Source organism: Castanea sativa, chromosome 6 (assembly GCF_040712315.1).
Source record: "Castanea sativa cultivar Marrone di Chiusa Pesio chromosome 6, ASM4071231v1".
Lineage (NCBI taxonomy): Eukaryota > Viridiplantae > Streptophyta > Magnoliopsida > Fagales > Fagaceae > Castanea > Castanea sativa.
In genome coordinates, this window is record NC_134018.1 from 51732325 (window position 1) to 51750542 (window position 18218).

The 18218-nt window shown below is 34.7% G+C and overlaps 2 protein-coding genes across 3 annotated transcripts; one reads left to right on the forward strand and one right to left on the reverse strand.

The window, feature by feature from the left end:
* Window positions 1-243: 243 nt before the first annotated feature.
* LOC142640498 (U-box domain-containing protein 14) lies at window positions 244-4185 on the forward strand. The gene is made up of 4 exons (XM_075814623.1): window positions 244-748; window positions 1778-1894; window positions 2123-2536; window positions 2642-4185. The coding sequence occupies exons 1-4, from the start codon at window positions 464-466 to the stop codon at window positions 3722-3724; spliced, it is 1899 nt and encodes a 632-aa protein (XP_075670738.1). The 5' UTR covers window positions 244-463; the 3' UTR covers window positions 3725-4185.
* A 2843-nt stretch (window positions 4186-7028) lies between these two features.
* On the reverse strand, window positions 7029-17920 carry LOC142640777 (vacuolar protein-sorting-associated protein 33 homolog). Of its 2 annotated transcripts, XM_075815036.1 has the most exons (23): window positions 17781-17864; window positions 17649-17688; window positions 17488-17545; window positions 17276-17356; window positions 16825-17019; window positions 16636-16746; window positions 16447-16512; window positions 16141-16248; window positions 15981-16025; window positions 15106-15162; window positions 14644-14738; window positions 13464-13515; window positions 13254-13310; window positions 12768-12830; window positions 12573-12679; window positions 11661-11783; window positions 11427-11508; window positions 11231-11301; window positions 10133-10213; window positions 8313-8370; window positions 8168-8226; window positions 7717-7810; window positions 7029-7371 (listed from the first exon to the last, which is right to left on the reverse strand). In XM_075815036.1, exons 5-23 carry the CDS (start codon window positions 16924-16926, stop codon window positions 7282-7284), a joined length of 1521 nt encoding a protein of 506 aa, XP_075671151.1. In that variant the 5' UTR covers window positions 16927-17019; window positions 17276-17356; window positions 17488-17545; window positions 17649-17688; window positions 17781-17864; the 3' UTR covers window positions 7029-7281. The 2 variants fall into 2 exon arrangements, with proteins under 2 accessions (XP_075671151.1, XP_075671150.1); XM_075815035.1 differs by lacking the exon at window positions 17488-17545 and having other exon boundaries at window positions 17781-17920.
* Window positions 17921-18218: the final 298 nt, after the last annotated feature.

Genomic DNA, 18218 nt, shown 5'->3' on the forward strand with positions numbered 1-18218 from the left:
ATAATAAAAAAAATTGGTACCATCTCCCTCCATTCCAACTTCCTCACCAAACTGGTCAACAGTAAAATATAAAGACAAGTAACCAATTTCCCAACTTGTGTTTCTAAAATTTTCTAATAATCCCATAATTAATTATATAAAACTTTCCTAAGGCTATGATTACATGTTAAAAATACTTCCATTTATTTATTTATATATTACTATAATAAAAAATATTTAAATAAATCTTTGTTCCTTTCTTTCATACACAAATCTTAAACCTCAAGTCTCTCTGCCCCTTACAACCTTAAGGCCTATCTATCTTTCTTTCAGTTTCAGAATTCTCAGACAACCTCTGCAAAAATTCATGTGTTTTTTGTCTTTCCAATTATACCCTTCAATTCCTTAACATATTTCCCAACCAATCCAATTCTCAAGCTCAAAACTTTTTTTTTTTTCTTCTTATTGAATCGTGGCGACCCAGATGGGTCCGATGGAGGATTCTCAGGAGGGCGAGTTGTTGCTGAGTCGGCTCAGTGAGTCGACGAAGGCGATCTCTGAGTTATCGGATTGCCGAAACGTGTGCAAGAAGATGTATGGGAACTTGGTTCGGAGAGCGAAGCTGCTGAGTCCTTTGTTTGAGGAATTGAGGGACAGCGAGGAAGGGCTTGACGATGACGTGGTTAAGGCTTTTGAATCGCTCAGACTCGGTTTGGATTCCGCTACCCAACTTCTCAACTCGGTCAACGGTGGCAGCAAGCTCTATCTGGTACTTTTTCTTTTTTAAAAATGAATTGATTTCTGTTTGATTGCTGAGAAAAAGAGGAGGGAAAGTGGGATTTCTTCGCTTGGGCTAAAATGGTGAAGAATTTGACTTTTTTTTTAAAAGCAACCTCAAAGAAATCATCATTCTATTTTATATTTGGTTTTTAACTCAAAAGTCAAAACACACACGCAAGGATTTGTTGAACAGGAAAATAAAACTTGGGTATATGTTATAGTTTGTGGTTTATGAGGAATTGAATTGCATAGATAAAAGTTGGATATTTATGTCTATATTCTTGTTCAAAGTGTGATTTTGGTATATGGGAGATCAGAGAGTTAAAAGTAAGAATCCAAGTGTGCCCATTGAATTTAGGAAGAGATTAAAAATAGGACCTAAGTTTCTATGATAGCATCCGCATATACTTTTAGTCACATAACCCATTTAATAGTTATGTGACTTGTATAAATGATTTAATGAGTTTAATAAACATGGATGGTCTTATGGACCACCATGTAATTGGTTGGAGGAAGACTTTGTTTTTAATAAAAACTGATATGGTTATAGATTTTGGAGTTCCTTTTCTGCTTAATGTACATGAATGTTGTCTTATCAAATTGGATTTGCATATGCATGTTAAGAAATGAATTCCACAAAGCTTGGATTTTTTTTTTTGTTGGTGGAGGGGAGGGAGTGGGGTGCTTTGAGAAATGAGAAATGAATTCTTCTTTTTTTACATGAATGGGTTCTGCATTTCAGTGAAAAAGTTATGAGATGGTGATTACAGATGCTTCTGTACTTGAACCGTGATTTTCTTAGCTAGAACTAGATATGGGCATTTTTTTATTTCAAGTCGTCTAGTACAAAATAATATAACCATCAATACTACAAACTGTTAAATACATTTTCCACCCAGGCGTATGATACTTACTTTTACCGTGTGTAATTTGGCTTAATTTCTATTCATGTTTGTTTCTCAACAAGTTGATTTTAAAATCATTAATTTTGAGGTATGAAATGTCTTACTTGTCATAGGCTCTTCAAAGGGAAAAGATTGCTGAAAGGTTCCACCTGGTGACAGAACAAATTGAAGCAGCATTGAGTCAGATTCACTATGATAAACTTAATTTATCTGAGGAAGTTCGCGAACAGGTACTTTTACAACCCAACTTATTTTGAATAGAATTATCAGCATATAATTTTTACAAGCAACATCATATAATTCAGCAGTAGTCTTTACCCTTTTAATTTCAATTTTAAAGAGTAAATAGTCCTAAATGCTCTCTAAAATATTGTTCATAAATGAATTTTAACAAAAAGTAACATTTAGTTAATTTGAAAGTTTTAACAATTGGTGGGACATTTTTCTATTTCTTTCAGATTGAACTAGTACATGCTCAATTCCAAAGAGCCAAGGGAAGAATTGACACACTTGATTTACAACTGGACATTGATTTAGCCACAGCACAGAAAGAAAAAGAACCTGACCCAGCAGTACTTAAAAGACTTTCTGAAAAGCTGCATCTCAAGACTATCAATGATATAAAGAAAGAGTCACTTGCGCTCCATGAAATGGTTATCTCAAGCAATGGAGATCCAGGGGACTGCTTTGAAAAAATGTCATCCCTCCTTAAGAAGATTAAGGACTGGGTTCTGACTGCAAATCCTCAAGCGGAGACCTCTGAGGGTGAAAAGGGCTTGATTAAGCACAGATCTCCTGTTATCCCAGATGATTTCAGATGTCCAATATCTCTTGAATTGATGAAAGATCCTGTGATTGTCTCTACTGGACAGGTATAAACTGGCAGCTGCCTTAACAGTTTTAAGTTTACAACAGTTTATTTGTATCAGACTATCAGTGGTCATTACTAAAGAAATATTTACCTTTTTTTTTGTCAGACTTATGAAAGGTCTTGCATTCAAAAATGGCTTGACGCAGGACATAAAACCTGTCCTAAGACACAGCAGACACTGTTGCACACAGCCCTAACTCCTAACTACGTTTTGAAGAGTCTGATTGCTTTATGGTGTGAAAGCAATGGTGTTGAGCTTCCAAAAAAGCAAGCGAATTGTAGAAGCAAGAAATCAGGAGGAGGCAGTGTTTCAGACTGTGATCGTGCTGCTATTGATGCCTTATTGGAAAAACTAGCAAATGGGAATACAGAACAGCAAAGAGCAGCTGCTGGTGAGCTCAGGTTGCTTGCGAAGAGGAATGCAGATAATAGAGTATGCATTGCTGAGGCAGGAGCCATACCACTTCTTGTAGAACTATTGTCCTCTCCAGATCCCCGGACACAGGAACATGCTGTTACAGCACTCCTCAACCTTTCCATCAATGATAGTAACAAGGGAACTATTGTGAATGCTGGAGCAATACCTGATATAGTAGATGTATTGAAAAATGGCAGCATGGAAGCTAGAGAAAATGCTGCTGCCACTCTTTTCAGCTTATCTGTAATAGATGAGAACAAGGTGGCAATAGGAGCAGCTGGGGCTATCCCAGCTCTTATAACATTGCTTTGTGAGGGGACTCCAAGAGGGAAAAAGGATGCTGCCACCGCTATTTTCAATCTTTCAATATATCAGGGAAACAAGGCAAGGGCTGTAAAGGCTGGTATTGTGACCCCATTGATGAGATTGTTGAAGGATGCTGGAGGTGGGATGGTGGATGAAGCACTTGCAATTCTGGCCATTCTTGCCAGCCATCCAGAAGGGAAGACCGCAATTGGTCAAGCGAAGCCAATTCCAGTCTTAGTGGAGGTTATAAAAACTGGTTCCCCACGCAACCGGGAGAATTCTGCAGCAGTATTGTGGTCATTATGCACAGGTGATTCTGAGCAGTTGAAACTATCAAAGGAGCTTGGTGCAGAGGAGGCATTGAAGGAACTGTCAGAGAATGGCACTGACAGAGCAAAGAGAAAAGCTGGAAGTATTTTAGAGCTCCTCAACCGAATTGAAGTGGGTGCTACTGTTAATACATAAAATTCTAGCTGTATTTTAGGAGTTTGTTGGTGCCATCTTTTGTATGAAGAAAGTTTAAATCCTAGATATGTTTCAGAAAGCTGTGCAGGAAATCTAGTTATATAAGAATTTATACGTGAAGAAAGTTCAATTTAGCATTTCAGTTGGTGTTTATCTACAAAGAAATTTGCTTAAGGATGGCATGTATCAGTTATATCGGAATGAAAAGCAGGAAAGATTGTCCACTGGAACACTTATAAATCTGACCAGCATGTTCAAGACCCAGCCTTTTGCAACGAAGGGCAGCATGGCACGAACGTTTTCACAGAACTTTCATAGAATACGGGTGGTCGGATGTACATTTGTAACTCTACCTATATGCTTCATCAATTTTCTGTTGTTGTATATGGTGTTGTACAAAGAGTCAAGTTTCATATTCGTTTATTCATAATGACCAAATAAAATGTCACTTTATGGTAGCAGTGTCTGTGTTTATTACGGCGAGAAAATATTAGAAAAGCTAAATTTTCTGTTGCAACTTGCAAGGTTTACTTTGTTGTGGATTATGGTGACGCCAGAACACTAAATTCTTTTTTCAGTCTCTTTTTTTGGGGGGTACATTATAATAAGTACTGCTATAATATCTCTAAAATTTCAACACTCAAAAATCCAAGAAAATTATTTTGAACATGTTACAAACCTAGACCAAGAAGCTGACTACAAATACCAAATAATTTTTTCATTGCCTTCACACTAGAGTGAGCTTCAAATTTGGTTTTTATTTTCAAGATTTTTTTTATTATAATTTCTCAGACTCCATCTAGTATTGATGTTTTTGTTTATTTATATATTTGTTTAAAATGAATTTCAATCAAATTTAAAAACTGGATACATCAAGAGAAATTGCACTAGAAATGGAACTAGGACAATCTTCAATCCAAGCTACATAATATGAAACATTCTTAGGAGTGTTTTGCAGGTAAGTGACAGGCATGTTATCATTCCTTTTGAGACCTGTTTTACAAACCTCCTATACCAACCTCCCTTTGTTGCTTGAAAATAACTTCGTCCACTTCCACCTTATATAACTTCCATCTGGTGGTTTGCATTTTGTATCCTCCCTAGTGCAAGTTGGTTGCGTGAAACTCTCCAAGGATGTTCAAAGCTCTCTTCACCACTTCTAATTTTGACAGCTTCTTGCGCCTACGTCTGACTTCATTCCATCTAGTGTTGTTGTTAGTTAGTTTAATGGAATTCATTTTCACTGGATTTAACTCAACAGGTAAAAATCTTTCACCTACACACACACACACACACACACACATATATATATATATATGAAGATGATGATTCAGATGATGAGTTCAAGGCATCCTTTCGAAGCCTCTGTTGCAAAAGATGATAATCCCTATTACTCCTATGATCAAACTTTGGTTGGGCATGACTCAATTGCTACTCCAGACTTAGTTGAAGACTGATTTCCTGCTTCAGCTCTATAATTGCAAAAGATGATACTATTAGCACCTACTAACGAAATTGCTGAAGCCATTGCTTACATCACTACTGTCAGCACATACCGAAGAAATTGCTGAAACCACTGCTTACATCACTATTGTCAGCACATACCAATAAAGCTGTTAAAAAGCTACTGTGAATAGTAAAAAAAAAAGTCAAATTTACCGTTCGCTATTCACTATTCAAATTGTGCCTCTAAAAAAAGGCTACTTCTCTTCAATTGTAACCAAAACTTAATTTTTAGCTTTCATATTCTCCCCAGATTTCCCTTACCTTCCCAGATATCTAATCTTGTAAGCTTCATTCTTTCCTACTTGGAAAAACATGCTTCTACCTCTATTTCTTGTTAGTGTTTATTTTGACAATATTTTTTTTTTTGACAATACTGTAATTTAATTTGTTTATGTTTAAGTATTGACTTATTTACTTTATTATTTACTTTAATTTTTATAATATTACTCTATTATTTACTTGACTTGACTTTATTATTTACTTTACTTATATATAATATATTTACTTTAGTTTTCTTCATTAATATATATATACAATTATACACACATTAATTTCTTGCCTTGATCATAATCATAAAAAACAATTGTAATGAAAATTGGACATTATAAATTCCAATTGAGTAATGCTTGGACCATAATTTTTTCCACAATTTTTGCCACAATTTGCTCACATGACAAGTCGTGAGTGGTGAAGTAGAAGTGGTGGGTCTACAACTCCACCACTCAAGACTTGCTACATGAATAATATATATATATATATATATATATATATATATATATATATATTGACAATAAATAGTTTTGGTAAGTTTGTAAAATGGTAACAAAAATTAATTTTAGCACTCTACACAAATTGCACGTTTAGTATATCACAACTAGGGATGTAAACAATCCGGTCCAGTCGGCCCTTAGCAATTTTTGGGACCGGACTGGTATTTTAATATTACAACCCTTGACCAAACCTAACCTATATGCCACCAGTCCCAACCGGTTCGGGTCCAATAGGTCCTAGACAGTTTGGTCCAAATATGGGTCTCGGGCTTACACTGATGATGGGCTTTTGGCAAATAATTTTGGGTTTTTTTTTTTCTAATTGATTAAAAAATGCCACGTTCAACCTTTAGGCTATTCTGCCATTCAATTCTCTAACTTCTGGCAACGCTGCTCTACTTCCCATCAATCCAAACTAGCTATTACTGACAACATTATTACATTAATTAGACCATTCTTAGCAAAAATAAAGTGCACACAAACGCATTCTCTCTATCGGATTCTTGTGTGAATATGGGTTTATCTTCTAACGGGTTTGAATTGGGGAAAGACCCAAATAAAACAGGTTTATCCGTTAGACCCAAGCATGTGTGTAATTTTTTTATAATAAAAAATTACCATTTCATCACTTCATTAGACACAGTCAAGAAAACTAAAAGGAGTTGACAGAGGTAACATTCCTCATTTGTTAAAAAATTCAGAACTAATAGCTCGCATTTGAAACTTCAAAGATTAACAATGTATTTCACCCAAATGTAAATAGTCTTTTTAGCGTTGGACTTGGTGTTGTGTACGAAGAAATATGTTTGCAGGCTAGGTTTTAAGGATGGCGTATATCAGGTGTTATATAGGTTGTAGATGAAAAGCAAGAAAGATTGCTTCTTAAGTCTGACCATCATGATTAGGATTATGGGTTCCATTTTCAATTTTCTGGTAACAACACCTAAGGCATACGATGCTCTACACTTCACAATTTCATGTATGCAATGCTGACAGTCATTAGCCATAGAAAAATAATCACAACAAAGTGGAAATACTCTCTTTGTATTCAAACCAAATAATTCCTTCAAAGGGTTGCTGGGATTTGACCTCACAAAATCAATACAGAAAAGGTGAAGCCAGAAAACCGTACACGCTCCTCTCAACAAGCTAACAGATATATAATCAGTTCAACATGCCCTACATGGGCTTCAAGTCAGGCCAACAACCCTCAGTTTCTACTCTCATAGCCAGTTAAGACTTTACAAAAAGAAAAAGAAAAAACATACAAAAATTTTCACCCTAGCCCAACCTCTCTACAAATGTTTCAGCTAAGCTATGCCCACTGACAATTTTGGTTGTCCCAACAATCAAATCATATGCCATCCCTTCCTGCAAGAACAAGTTACTCAAACATTATAGAAACCTAAAATGAGGATGAAAATAGACATCATTGTAACTGGTTAATCAGTCTGGAACACTAAAGCAAGATGCACAATTCCATGAAACTTGTCGTATCTGTAACAAAATTAATCTTTGATTGGCCATTTACAGTATAACTTCATACACAAAAAGACCATTATGACCAGCTAGTCAAATCAGGGCTGGTAATGATCTTCAGAAATTTCAAAACTTTGATGTTTGGAAGAAAAATGGTCAGGTATTACAGTATGTACAATTTCAAAAAATTGTTATACCAGATGAGTAGATTCCATATATGCAACAAATTTGACACACCTGAGCACTGAGAAATCGAAGAGCGGAAATCTCTGCAAATGTTATGCCTCCAATGAAGACAACGAGAACTAGAGACCGCCTTCCATCAGCAACTCTGAATTATGTCTAGAAGTGTCAGAATAAAGGAGAGTATAGCACTTCTTTTTTCTTTTTTATTGGTAAGTCACACGTGCACCAATGGATTTTGAAATCATGACCTCATCCTCCATCCCATTCTTATATTAAGTGACATTATTGTATTTGAAAATAAAACTACAGTAAAAGTTAGGGGGCAACTGCTTCAGTTATGGAAATGGAATGTGATACTGCTCCTAAAATTATCAGCAAAGTCTAATGTTCATAAGTACAGGCTTGTCATCATTAAAAGATTTGTTGTCACTAAACACAAAATGACCCAACATAAGAAAGTCAATAAAGAAGAATCCTAGATACTAGGACGAGCTGAACATACTTGTCTATATTAGCTGGAGCCTGCAGGGTGTCATACGATGGACTGCTTGAGAATCTGCCCTGTAAAATAGTACAGCATACAAGAGTCACCTAAATTGTGAGGATAGAAAAGAGATCGAAAGAGTGCATGATCGTGAGAAGTTTACCCTTTTTGTTTCTGAATGTGGTCCTGGTAGCAGCTTCAGTATTTCTTCTATAGGACGCCTGAAGGGTCAAATTGTCACTTTCAAGAAAGAAAATAAAATTTTCCTAAAAAGTTCAAATTCATAATCCAAAAGCAGCGAGAATCAATTGTGGTAATTGTTGTAAAAGACCATTTAGAACAATTGTAGATATTGTCGCAATGATGTCTTGACTTCTATCCCATGAATGGAACCAACACATTTCTATGGGCCACAAAATAAGTGGGGTATTCAGGGGGTTCAACAAAGGCCATGTTATGGCCATGTTCCAATGCCATAGGATCGAGAGATCAACATTTTAGGCACCTGTCGGGTAATGAAACTTGTCTAGACACCTAAGGCCAAAAGACTTTAGCTACTACACCACATACAAAGATAACATAGCCTTAACCCTCGTTTGGGAGGAGGGAAAGAATGGAATGGAATTGAATGAAAATAATAATTTTTAGAATATTCCTTTCTTTCTCTTGTTTGGGAGTTTTAACGGAGGAAATAGAAAGTTCAACCATTTGTTTGGAAGTTTAAGTGAGAGGGAATGGAATGGGGAGGATGGAACACTCATTCCTTTCTATTCCCTCAAAACTTCAAATTTTCATTCCCCCCAAAATTGGGAGGAATAAAAGGGAATTGAATGAAGTTTAATGAAATTTTTACTAAAACTCCCAAAATACCCTTATATATTCAGTCATTTATTTTATTTTAAAACAAGAGTCTAATAGTAATATTGTGATTAAATGATTTCATTCATTTCCCTCTATGTTACTCCCAAACCTTTCATTCCTTTATTTTAAAACTTCCAAACGTTACTTAATTTCATATAATTCCTTTCCATTACTTAAATTCATTCTATTCCATTTCATTCCATGATTTACTCGTTCCATTTTATTCCTTTATGATCTCCCAAACGAGTGTTAGAGAACTTTTAGCCAAAAAAAGCATAAAAACATAAACATAAAATTATTATAAAAAAAAAAAGCCTTAGATCTCATTACAACCATCACTCTTTGCAGAACCAAACATGTGTAAACATTATGCAAAATACAAATGAGCCATCCTTGCTCTGTTACTCTACACATGATAGCATAATAAGCTTGTCTGTTACAGGTCTTCAAGGCAGAGGCTGTGTCCATCATGTTTCAAATGTCAACAAGATAATAGCAATGCTCTCAATATACAAAAATGCCAGAGTTTAAATGTGCGTGTGAAAATTTGGGGAAAAAAAACCTGCATATGGTATTTATGAAGAGAATCAAGACACCCCCAGAAATTGAGGTATCACATGATGTGTGAGCTTTGATACCAAGACCCTTATTGGAGTCTTATCACTTAATGTGGCAATTATAGAATTGTAAGCTTCTAAGGAACCTAGAACTAATTGTGATGATTTAATATAAACATTAAAGCATGGTGGGATCACTGATCCACTTCAAGAGGCTGCTGTTAGTCACATTGGATTTGCTTTGGTTTGAACATTATAACACTATAAGGTTTCCTCTCTTTTTTCTTTTTTCTTTTTCAATTTAGTAATATTAACAACAATACTAAATTAAGACCAGGATAATTTTTTTTTTTAAATTTTTTTTTCTATTATTCGCCCCAAAAGTCAATTTGTGACAAGAATTAGGCTAAAGAGAACTGATGAACTAAAGGCAATAATCTATTTCTTTTTTTCCTATGTTAAAGGTAATAACATGTATTGCTGACAACAAGAACTTGTAAGAAACTTAGAAAATAACCCATCAAAAAAATAATAATAATAATAACAAATAAAGAATCAATCTGACCATCCAGACCGCACAGCATGCTGAACAAGACGAATACTAAGAGGTGCATATCCAGAAAATACGTAGGCAATATCATTCGGGCTGTTACATAAGAAAACACAAAAAGAGTTAGTAAGAAACACAACAGTGCTATGGTGAAATACACACACACACAAATAAAATAAAATAAAATAAAACCTAAAAACATATAAAGAAAACACAAAAAGAGTTAGTAAGAAACACAACAGTGCTATGGTGAAATACACACATACACAAATAAAATAAAATAAAACCTAAAAACAGTATATATGGCTAGATTCAGAATTAAGTGTATTATATTTTCCTATGTAATAAGGAACAGTTTGGAATGCATAAATATGGTACAAATAGTTCCAGAAACTGCAGAATTTGTTTCAGTGACACCAAGAGATTAGAATCAAAAGAGATAGAGGGATAGAGGGAACGAAAACCCTCTTTTTTTTAGAGATAATTACAGTATGCTGCTAACTCACAACTCAAACCCTTTCCCCCCAGTCCCCCAAGCACTTTGTGCATGGGGAGGTGCCATTTCAGCCACAAGGCCTTAATAGATATGAATTGTAAAACTGGCTAAAGAAAGAGCAGCCATATCCGTAATTCATCATCATACAGCTTTCTGAGAGAAACTTCTAAATATAAGCACTGGAATATGAAATCCACCACGAAACTATATAGAATTTAGAAGTGAATATCAAGCTTATAATGAAGTCCATCTTGCTATTATCGTTTGCCTCTGCCCACCCAATAAGTGTTTCAGCATCTACTGAAGTGGCTTATTCTTGTAAAAAATTCTATGACACACTATATTGCATCATCCCCCCATAGTGTTTGGTTTTGCACACCATGAACAATAAGGTTATATAATTCTATCAAATGAGACACCCCTGTGATGAGTAAATAATGTAGGTGCTCACTTGTGCCATATTGTGAAATCTGGGTACACTAAAAGGGTACAAATCAATGTGAGGAATGTAAGACATGCAAGCATGAGCCCACCACCCTAGATGTAAATGTGGACCAAACTCTTAATATTTTCAGTTATGAAGAAGAACTGAATCACAAGGTCAAATGGAATAATACTTGGCTGTATCAGTGTCCTCAACAACAAGTTGTAGAGCACGTTTAATTGTCAACCAGTTGCTTTTTGACTCCTGCAAGGTTCAGATGATGTTACCGTGAATCCAATAATTTGATAAAAATCCAGTTAACATAGCCAATTGACTACAAAAATCAAATGTAGGAAATGCTAGATTATAAAGGCAAAATGACACCAAACCTGCTTTCTGAGCAACCCAGCTTTTTCTAAATTATTCAGTGTCGCCATGTGCTCAAATCCATAGCTGTGGAGTAGTTCTCTCCTAGACCAAGAGTTAAAACTAATAAATAAATAAAAATACACATCCACAAAATTACATAGGTAAAAATTGCTACAAAATTCAATTGCCAACAAAATCAAAATATGGAAGACCCCAAGGAATTAACAGTAATGATAACACGCATGAAGTCTTGCCTCAAATAGTCAAACTGCTTTTTGGGCAACCCAGAACTTGTAATGGAAAATAAGATGAGAAGACGTAGGACGTTGACAAGAGGCTCCTGCTTATGGATCAATTCTTCAATGTACTCAAAGCATCTGCATTAGTTTCATGCTTTTGAAATTAGGATAGGGGACTACTTATCAAAAAAAAGAAATTAGGATAGGGGACTGAGAATCCATAAATTGTATTTATGACAAATTGTAAGGAGTTGATCTTGAGAAACGACTTGAAGATACCAAAAATGCATAGATTTTAGTAACCAAAGAAAGATTATAAATACAATTGCTTAAAAAGAAAAAAAGAATGCCATTTCAGTTATTCCATATGATACAAGTAGCACAGGTCAGAAGACTCAGAACAGGTACTATCACCAATCAAAAAGGGGGGACATTTATTTTTTATACTTGATTGAATTCTGAAGGGCGCTGCACCTAAAAGATGCCAGCACAGTTCATCAATCCAACAAAAAAAATATCTTTGAGTAGAGTGGTTGGACAGCTTTGATGCGTTCCAAAGATGAAAAACAATAATTTGGTTTTAGGTTTAAGAACAATTGGTGCTTCTGGAAAGTCAAACAAGTGTCAGGAACAGAAAGACCATAAGCTGATAGTTAAACAAACAAACATGATAATAACATCATAACTACATGGCCATAAGCAGCACATCAACCCTTAGTCCTGAAATTCAGTAAACATGATAATAACATCATAACTACATGGCCATAAGCAGTGCATCAACCCTTAGTCCTGAATTCAGTATACCATTTACTACCCAATCAGCATGCTTTTGCATTGAGTATATTCACATATATTATAAAGCAAAAGGCATATAATCAACACATTAGGTCTTCAAAAGTTGGAGATAACAGTAGAAATTGTGCTCACATGTCATAACTCTGTGCCTCAACAATTGTGTGTTCCATGTCCAGTTGCCCAAGAAAGGCTGGCTTTGATGTGTATGTCGACAGATGCTGAGCAAGATTTATGTGCCTCTAAAGCAACAAATTCCAGAAAATTAAAATCAATTGGAAACCCACAAAGATCTCGAAAATGAAAAATTGAAGGTAGGAAAATACTTACAGTCATTTCTGGCAACGAGTTCAGCTTTTTGACAAAGTCCTTTAATTCAGAAACTGACTGTGTCTGTGCACAACATAGCAGTCCATTAGAAAACATTTACAACTTCATTTAACAGTCTAGAAAGGAAGGTATTGAGATACTGATTGTGTTTTGTGGAGAGAACTGTATGTGTGGTGTAATTGATAGTGCATCATTTGACACATTAATAATCTTCCTTTTTTTGTTCATAAGTAAACAATCACATAACAATCATGTTAATCCACTCGATTATGGGTTGAACTATTCAACCATGCATGCAATTACATCCAAACTAGTAAGTAACAACTAAAACTAATACATATTTTACTAAAGTACTTGAACTTTATAGCAGAGAAGTTGGACAAATGTATTTTAGCACTAACATCAGTTTCATGGAAATATTCAAGTTTGCATCAATCATAAACACAAAAGAGACAGCAACGTTCAGTTGTTAAACCATTCACTTACAGTTGTTGTCACTTCTGTGTAGTCCTGCTTCATGGATGTTGCTTTCTGACGTAGAATCTGCAATCATACTGCAGATGGCAACTAAGAAAATAGAACTCCAAGAAGAATAATGGGATTTTTTTTTTTTTAGACAACTGACAAGAGACAGATTTGGAAATTGAAGTATAAGCTATGATTGCAAGTAATATAAACTGGTTTAAATAGATCAACCTGGACAACAACTTCGAAGTTGAGATCCCGTATCTCCTTAAACAGCTTGTCACTAAAAAATTTAGACCATCAGCGGTAAGTGAATGTGACAAGAAGGAATAGGTGCAAATAAAGAATTGGAAAGGAACTAAACAACCAAGAAGGAAAAGATATATTTAGTGAAAGCATTTGGGACAACTAGCAAATTCTTGCATCAACATATAATCCAAGAAAAATAGAATAGGTAAATAAATAATAGTTTGGCACCAAATTGATGTTTTCCCTTCTGTACCTACAACTAACAGATGGTATGCAAGATATCAACAACATTAAACAGTTGGAGCATCTAACATACATCTGCAAAAAATAGAGAAGTAATATAATAACTAACTTAGGATTAAAGGGCTTTGTGGAACTGTGGAAGTGAATCTACAAAAAAGGACACTTCACACGACATTAGAACATCCAAGGCTTAGTCGCCACAATTGAATGTTAAATATTAGTCATATGATAGAGAAAATATTATTTAATATTTAACTACACCCCCCCCCCCCTCCTGCGGCGGGTAAAATTTCATGAACATTAGTGATTAGATATGGTACAGAGATATTAGCTTTTTCATCCTTTAGGTTATTCTGGAAACTAAGCATTTCATAAAAAATAAAAGAGAGAGAGAGAAACAAAAGAAAGAGCATAAACATTTTGAAACTCAATTTTTGGAATTCTTAAGATGCTTTGTGACATGCGCATGTGAAACCAAAGGTATCTTTATTGCTATCCTCATAGGATCTGCAAAATTTTGTACACTTTGATCCCTCATTTGTATGCCTTTCTAGTAAATTATGCATATCATATTCTAATACAATTATTTGATCCATATGTATGATAAGTTTAGAAACGATTTTTGAACGGTATACATAACTACATACACACATACACATAGCTTCATGGAGAATTTGAGGCTTAGCCACCACATTGAACGTAATATTTAGCCATATCTTAGAAAAAAAATCAGTATAACTAGAAACAACAATTAAAAAGATTAAAGATCACTTTGGATTGAAAAGATGGAGGAAAAGAATCATGTCGCTGACCCTGATTAGTTTATTGAGGATTTTGGCTGACCCCAAAATTTTGGAATTAAAGCTTGGTTGTTGTTGTCAAGAGCAGCAAGATATATCAAGCAGAGACAATAATTTACCTCGAATTAAGTGGAACTTTTATCTTTTTTCCCTCTTGTTGGAGACCCATGATAGATGCATCCAGCTCCACAGAACCATTATTGACATGCAGACACTGCAGTAAACATATTAGAGAGCTTATAACAAAATCGATATAACCAGAACCAATAGGCATCCCATTTCAGGCCCATGCAAGAAAGTAACAAAAATAATTTCTCTTAAAAGATTGAGCTTTAATGATTTAGCTTGAGCATAAATAAAACTAAAACAATCTGATGGTCATGCAATTAGAGGTTCAGTAGTCTCACAAAGTCAAATTCTTAATGGAGTAGGAGTTTTCACCAAGCTAATTGAATTTGTATATGGACAATACGGGGACTATAAATCATTAAACTTATCAATCACATCATTCCAGGGTCATAACTATCATGCCAGGTAACAATTATGCATTGCATAAGTATGGGCCTACTTCCTCTGCTTACCTCGTCAAGTAGCCCCTCATATGTTAATTGAGTCAACATAGGAGTAACCATGTCCACCTGCAGCCAAGGAATAGTCAACTTTAAGCAACAGCAAGGATCTATAATATGATAGACATTGCAAAAGTAGCTCAAAAATGAGAACTAGCTTAAAACCTTCTCTCCCTTTTTTACATGTGAATCAAATTTTGAAGCATGCCAAACTGCCAGTTCTTAATAAGAACTTATAATTCCTTTCTTTATTATCAACTTCTCTATATTTCTCTACATTCTTCTTCCGATAAGAAACTGGATTTGTGGTATTACAGAATAGAATAAGCATTTAAATCTGAAATTCTTGACAAGAGCCTACGGAAATAAAATATTTGGAAATTGATTCATTTTTAATAACAATACAGATTCAACTCTAAAACAAATTAAAACCAAACCCACAAATCAATATTTTACTGAAGTTAGATTAGTAAGTATATAAAGTATTGGTTTTTTTAATTTAATGTAAAGGGTATTTTTATTCATTTTCATTTTGGGCTTACAGTGCAGTTAGCTGTGCTTAGTCATCTTCTCTCTCTCTCTCTCTCTCTCTCTCTCTCTCTCTCTCTCTCTCTCTCTCTCTCTCTCTCTCTTTTTTTTTTTTTTTTTTTGAGGTCATACTTAGTCATCTTTTGGAATATAGGTTTTTCAATTTAATGTCATTTTTGGTCCCTTTTTTTCGACATGTAGTGCACTGAGTTGTCTTTAGTAAACTTTTGGCTTATATTTCATAAGGTAGGTTAAGAAAATACACAATTTTTCAACACATGGTTGCATATCATTTGCAACTAGCATGACTTCACATCAGAGAACATATGGTAAAATAGAGGGAATGAAGAAAAGATTACCTCCCTATCTAAAAGGACGAGCGTATTTATCTCTGGCACAACCATCTGTAGTAACAAACAAAACATTAGTAAGAGGCAGTGAAGTGTGCATCATTTTATAAAAATACATTTTTTTCAACTTAGTTTGCATAAAAAGGAACTTGAAGCTGTAGATAATTACATCAGGTGAGTTAACAGGTTCCTCTGCTTGCATACGGTTTAGAATGTCTGCAACACGCACTGATGCTTTGCCTTTGGCTCTCACATTTGGTATCACTCCAAAAGAAAACTATAATACATAAATCAATGCAAACCTTTCAGGTAAATGCAAAAAATATACAAGAAGAGCATATAACCATATTAAATATCCGCATTCATAAAAGATTTATTATATTTCAAAGAAATATTCTCTCTTTATAGGTCAAATTATTTTAAGGCTTCATCCCTTATATGAATTAACTAAATTACATTAGTAAAATCTCACGACCTCAAGCTTGTGAATGGCTTTAGCAATATGCCAAAGTGAGCTTGTATCACCATCAACTTGGCTTTCCTAAGATGTACAGAAAAAAAAAAATTTTAAAAGCAAAATAAAAAAATAAAATAAGACATCAGAAGCACAAAAAGAAATAATTAATATAAATCAGCACAACAGATAAAAACAAATTTTACATACTTTATAAGCAAGGTCAAGTTCAAATGATAATACATCCTCATCCAATGGAACTATGTACAATGGGTACTCCCCTATAGTCATCAAATTATAAACATTTTCCTCTTCAAGGATCTGCAAAACCAAAAGCTACTCACCATAAATACAAATAGCTTGGGTTTTACAAACAGATAGACTGCCAACAAACATTACCTTCTCACATACAACCGTGCGGCGAGGGACAAAATAAACAAAGTATTCCCTTTGAAGTCCCTTCGAGACATCATCGTGAACATTTGAACATATGAATTTCATTAAATCGAGCTGAGAACGGACAAGGTAAACCACTTTGGTGCAGTCAGTTTGAAGTGGTTCAGCTGAAAGATGCCGCAACTCAACCCCATGTCCCTGTTTGTAATTAGCAGCAATTTCTCAAAAATATCAGCTACTTATTATCAAGAATTCGCATTCATAGAGCTCTGTTAGTTTCAGCCAGGCTATACTTTTCACCAACAAAATCTTTTCGAAGATAAAATACTGAATCTAAACAAAGCTACTCATAATGATTCCAAAAAAATCTAAAATCAAGTGCACATTGTAATTATTAAGTGCAAATTTCTTCATAATCTAAGTTCCATTGAAGATGTAAGTTGAGAGAAAATGCCTTAAGAAGCGATGTTTGTATGATCGATGAGAGAGAACTCCCGAGCTTCGGATCAATAACCAAGCACTTTTTCCCTCGAATCTATAAATCCATGAAAATTTAAATACATAAATAAATAATTAGATAAATCAATATTTATCATCAATTTCAACAAAATTTCAAACACTAGAATGTTGCTAGTGATAAACAAGCAATGCGAACTGAATTAGAACCCTAAATCCGATGTTCCTCAATGTTTGGGAGCCAGGAAAGCATAGATTCCACTCATAACTGAAAACAGCCACAAAGTTCTACTAACTGTATTAATTTTCCGTGGTTTTCTAGGGAACCAAACAGAGAAATGATAAAGAGATAGAGAGAAAGAGAGACTCACATTCTTGAGGATGTTTAGGAGCTCCTTCTGTGACTGTTCTCTGAAATATGAACCAAAGAACAATTAGCAAACGAGAATTGAAATTACTGTTATAGAAGTTGATTGCTGTGGAAAAATTAGGGTTTAGCGTACCTGAGAGATGTGAGATTGAGAGGAGCATTGTCTAGGTTCGGAATCTGAGCCATTGGAGCGAAATTTCTCTCTGTGCTGGGAATTTCTCTTTTCTTCGCTGGCACAAGAAGACGATCGCAGAAGTTGAAAGCTTCGAATGGGCCTGGACCCTGTTTCTTGGGCTTTCCTGATTTGGGCTTGGGAACGAACCGAGCTGAACCTTACTAAAAGTTCATGCTTGTCTATATAATTTTATTTTGAAGGGTGTTTCTCTTGGCTCCACTGATCAAATCTGTAATAGTTGGATAAGGGATATGAAATTCAATTCTTGCTTATATCGAAAACCAATTGATATCTTAATCTAATAATAAAGAGATATCATCATAATCATATGTCATAGATACTACGAATAGATTATTTATATTTATAATAAATGATCAATTATAATAATTCGATATC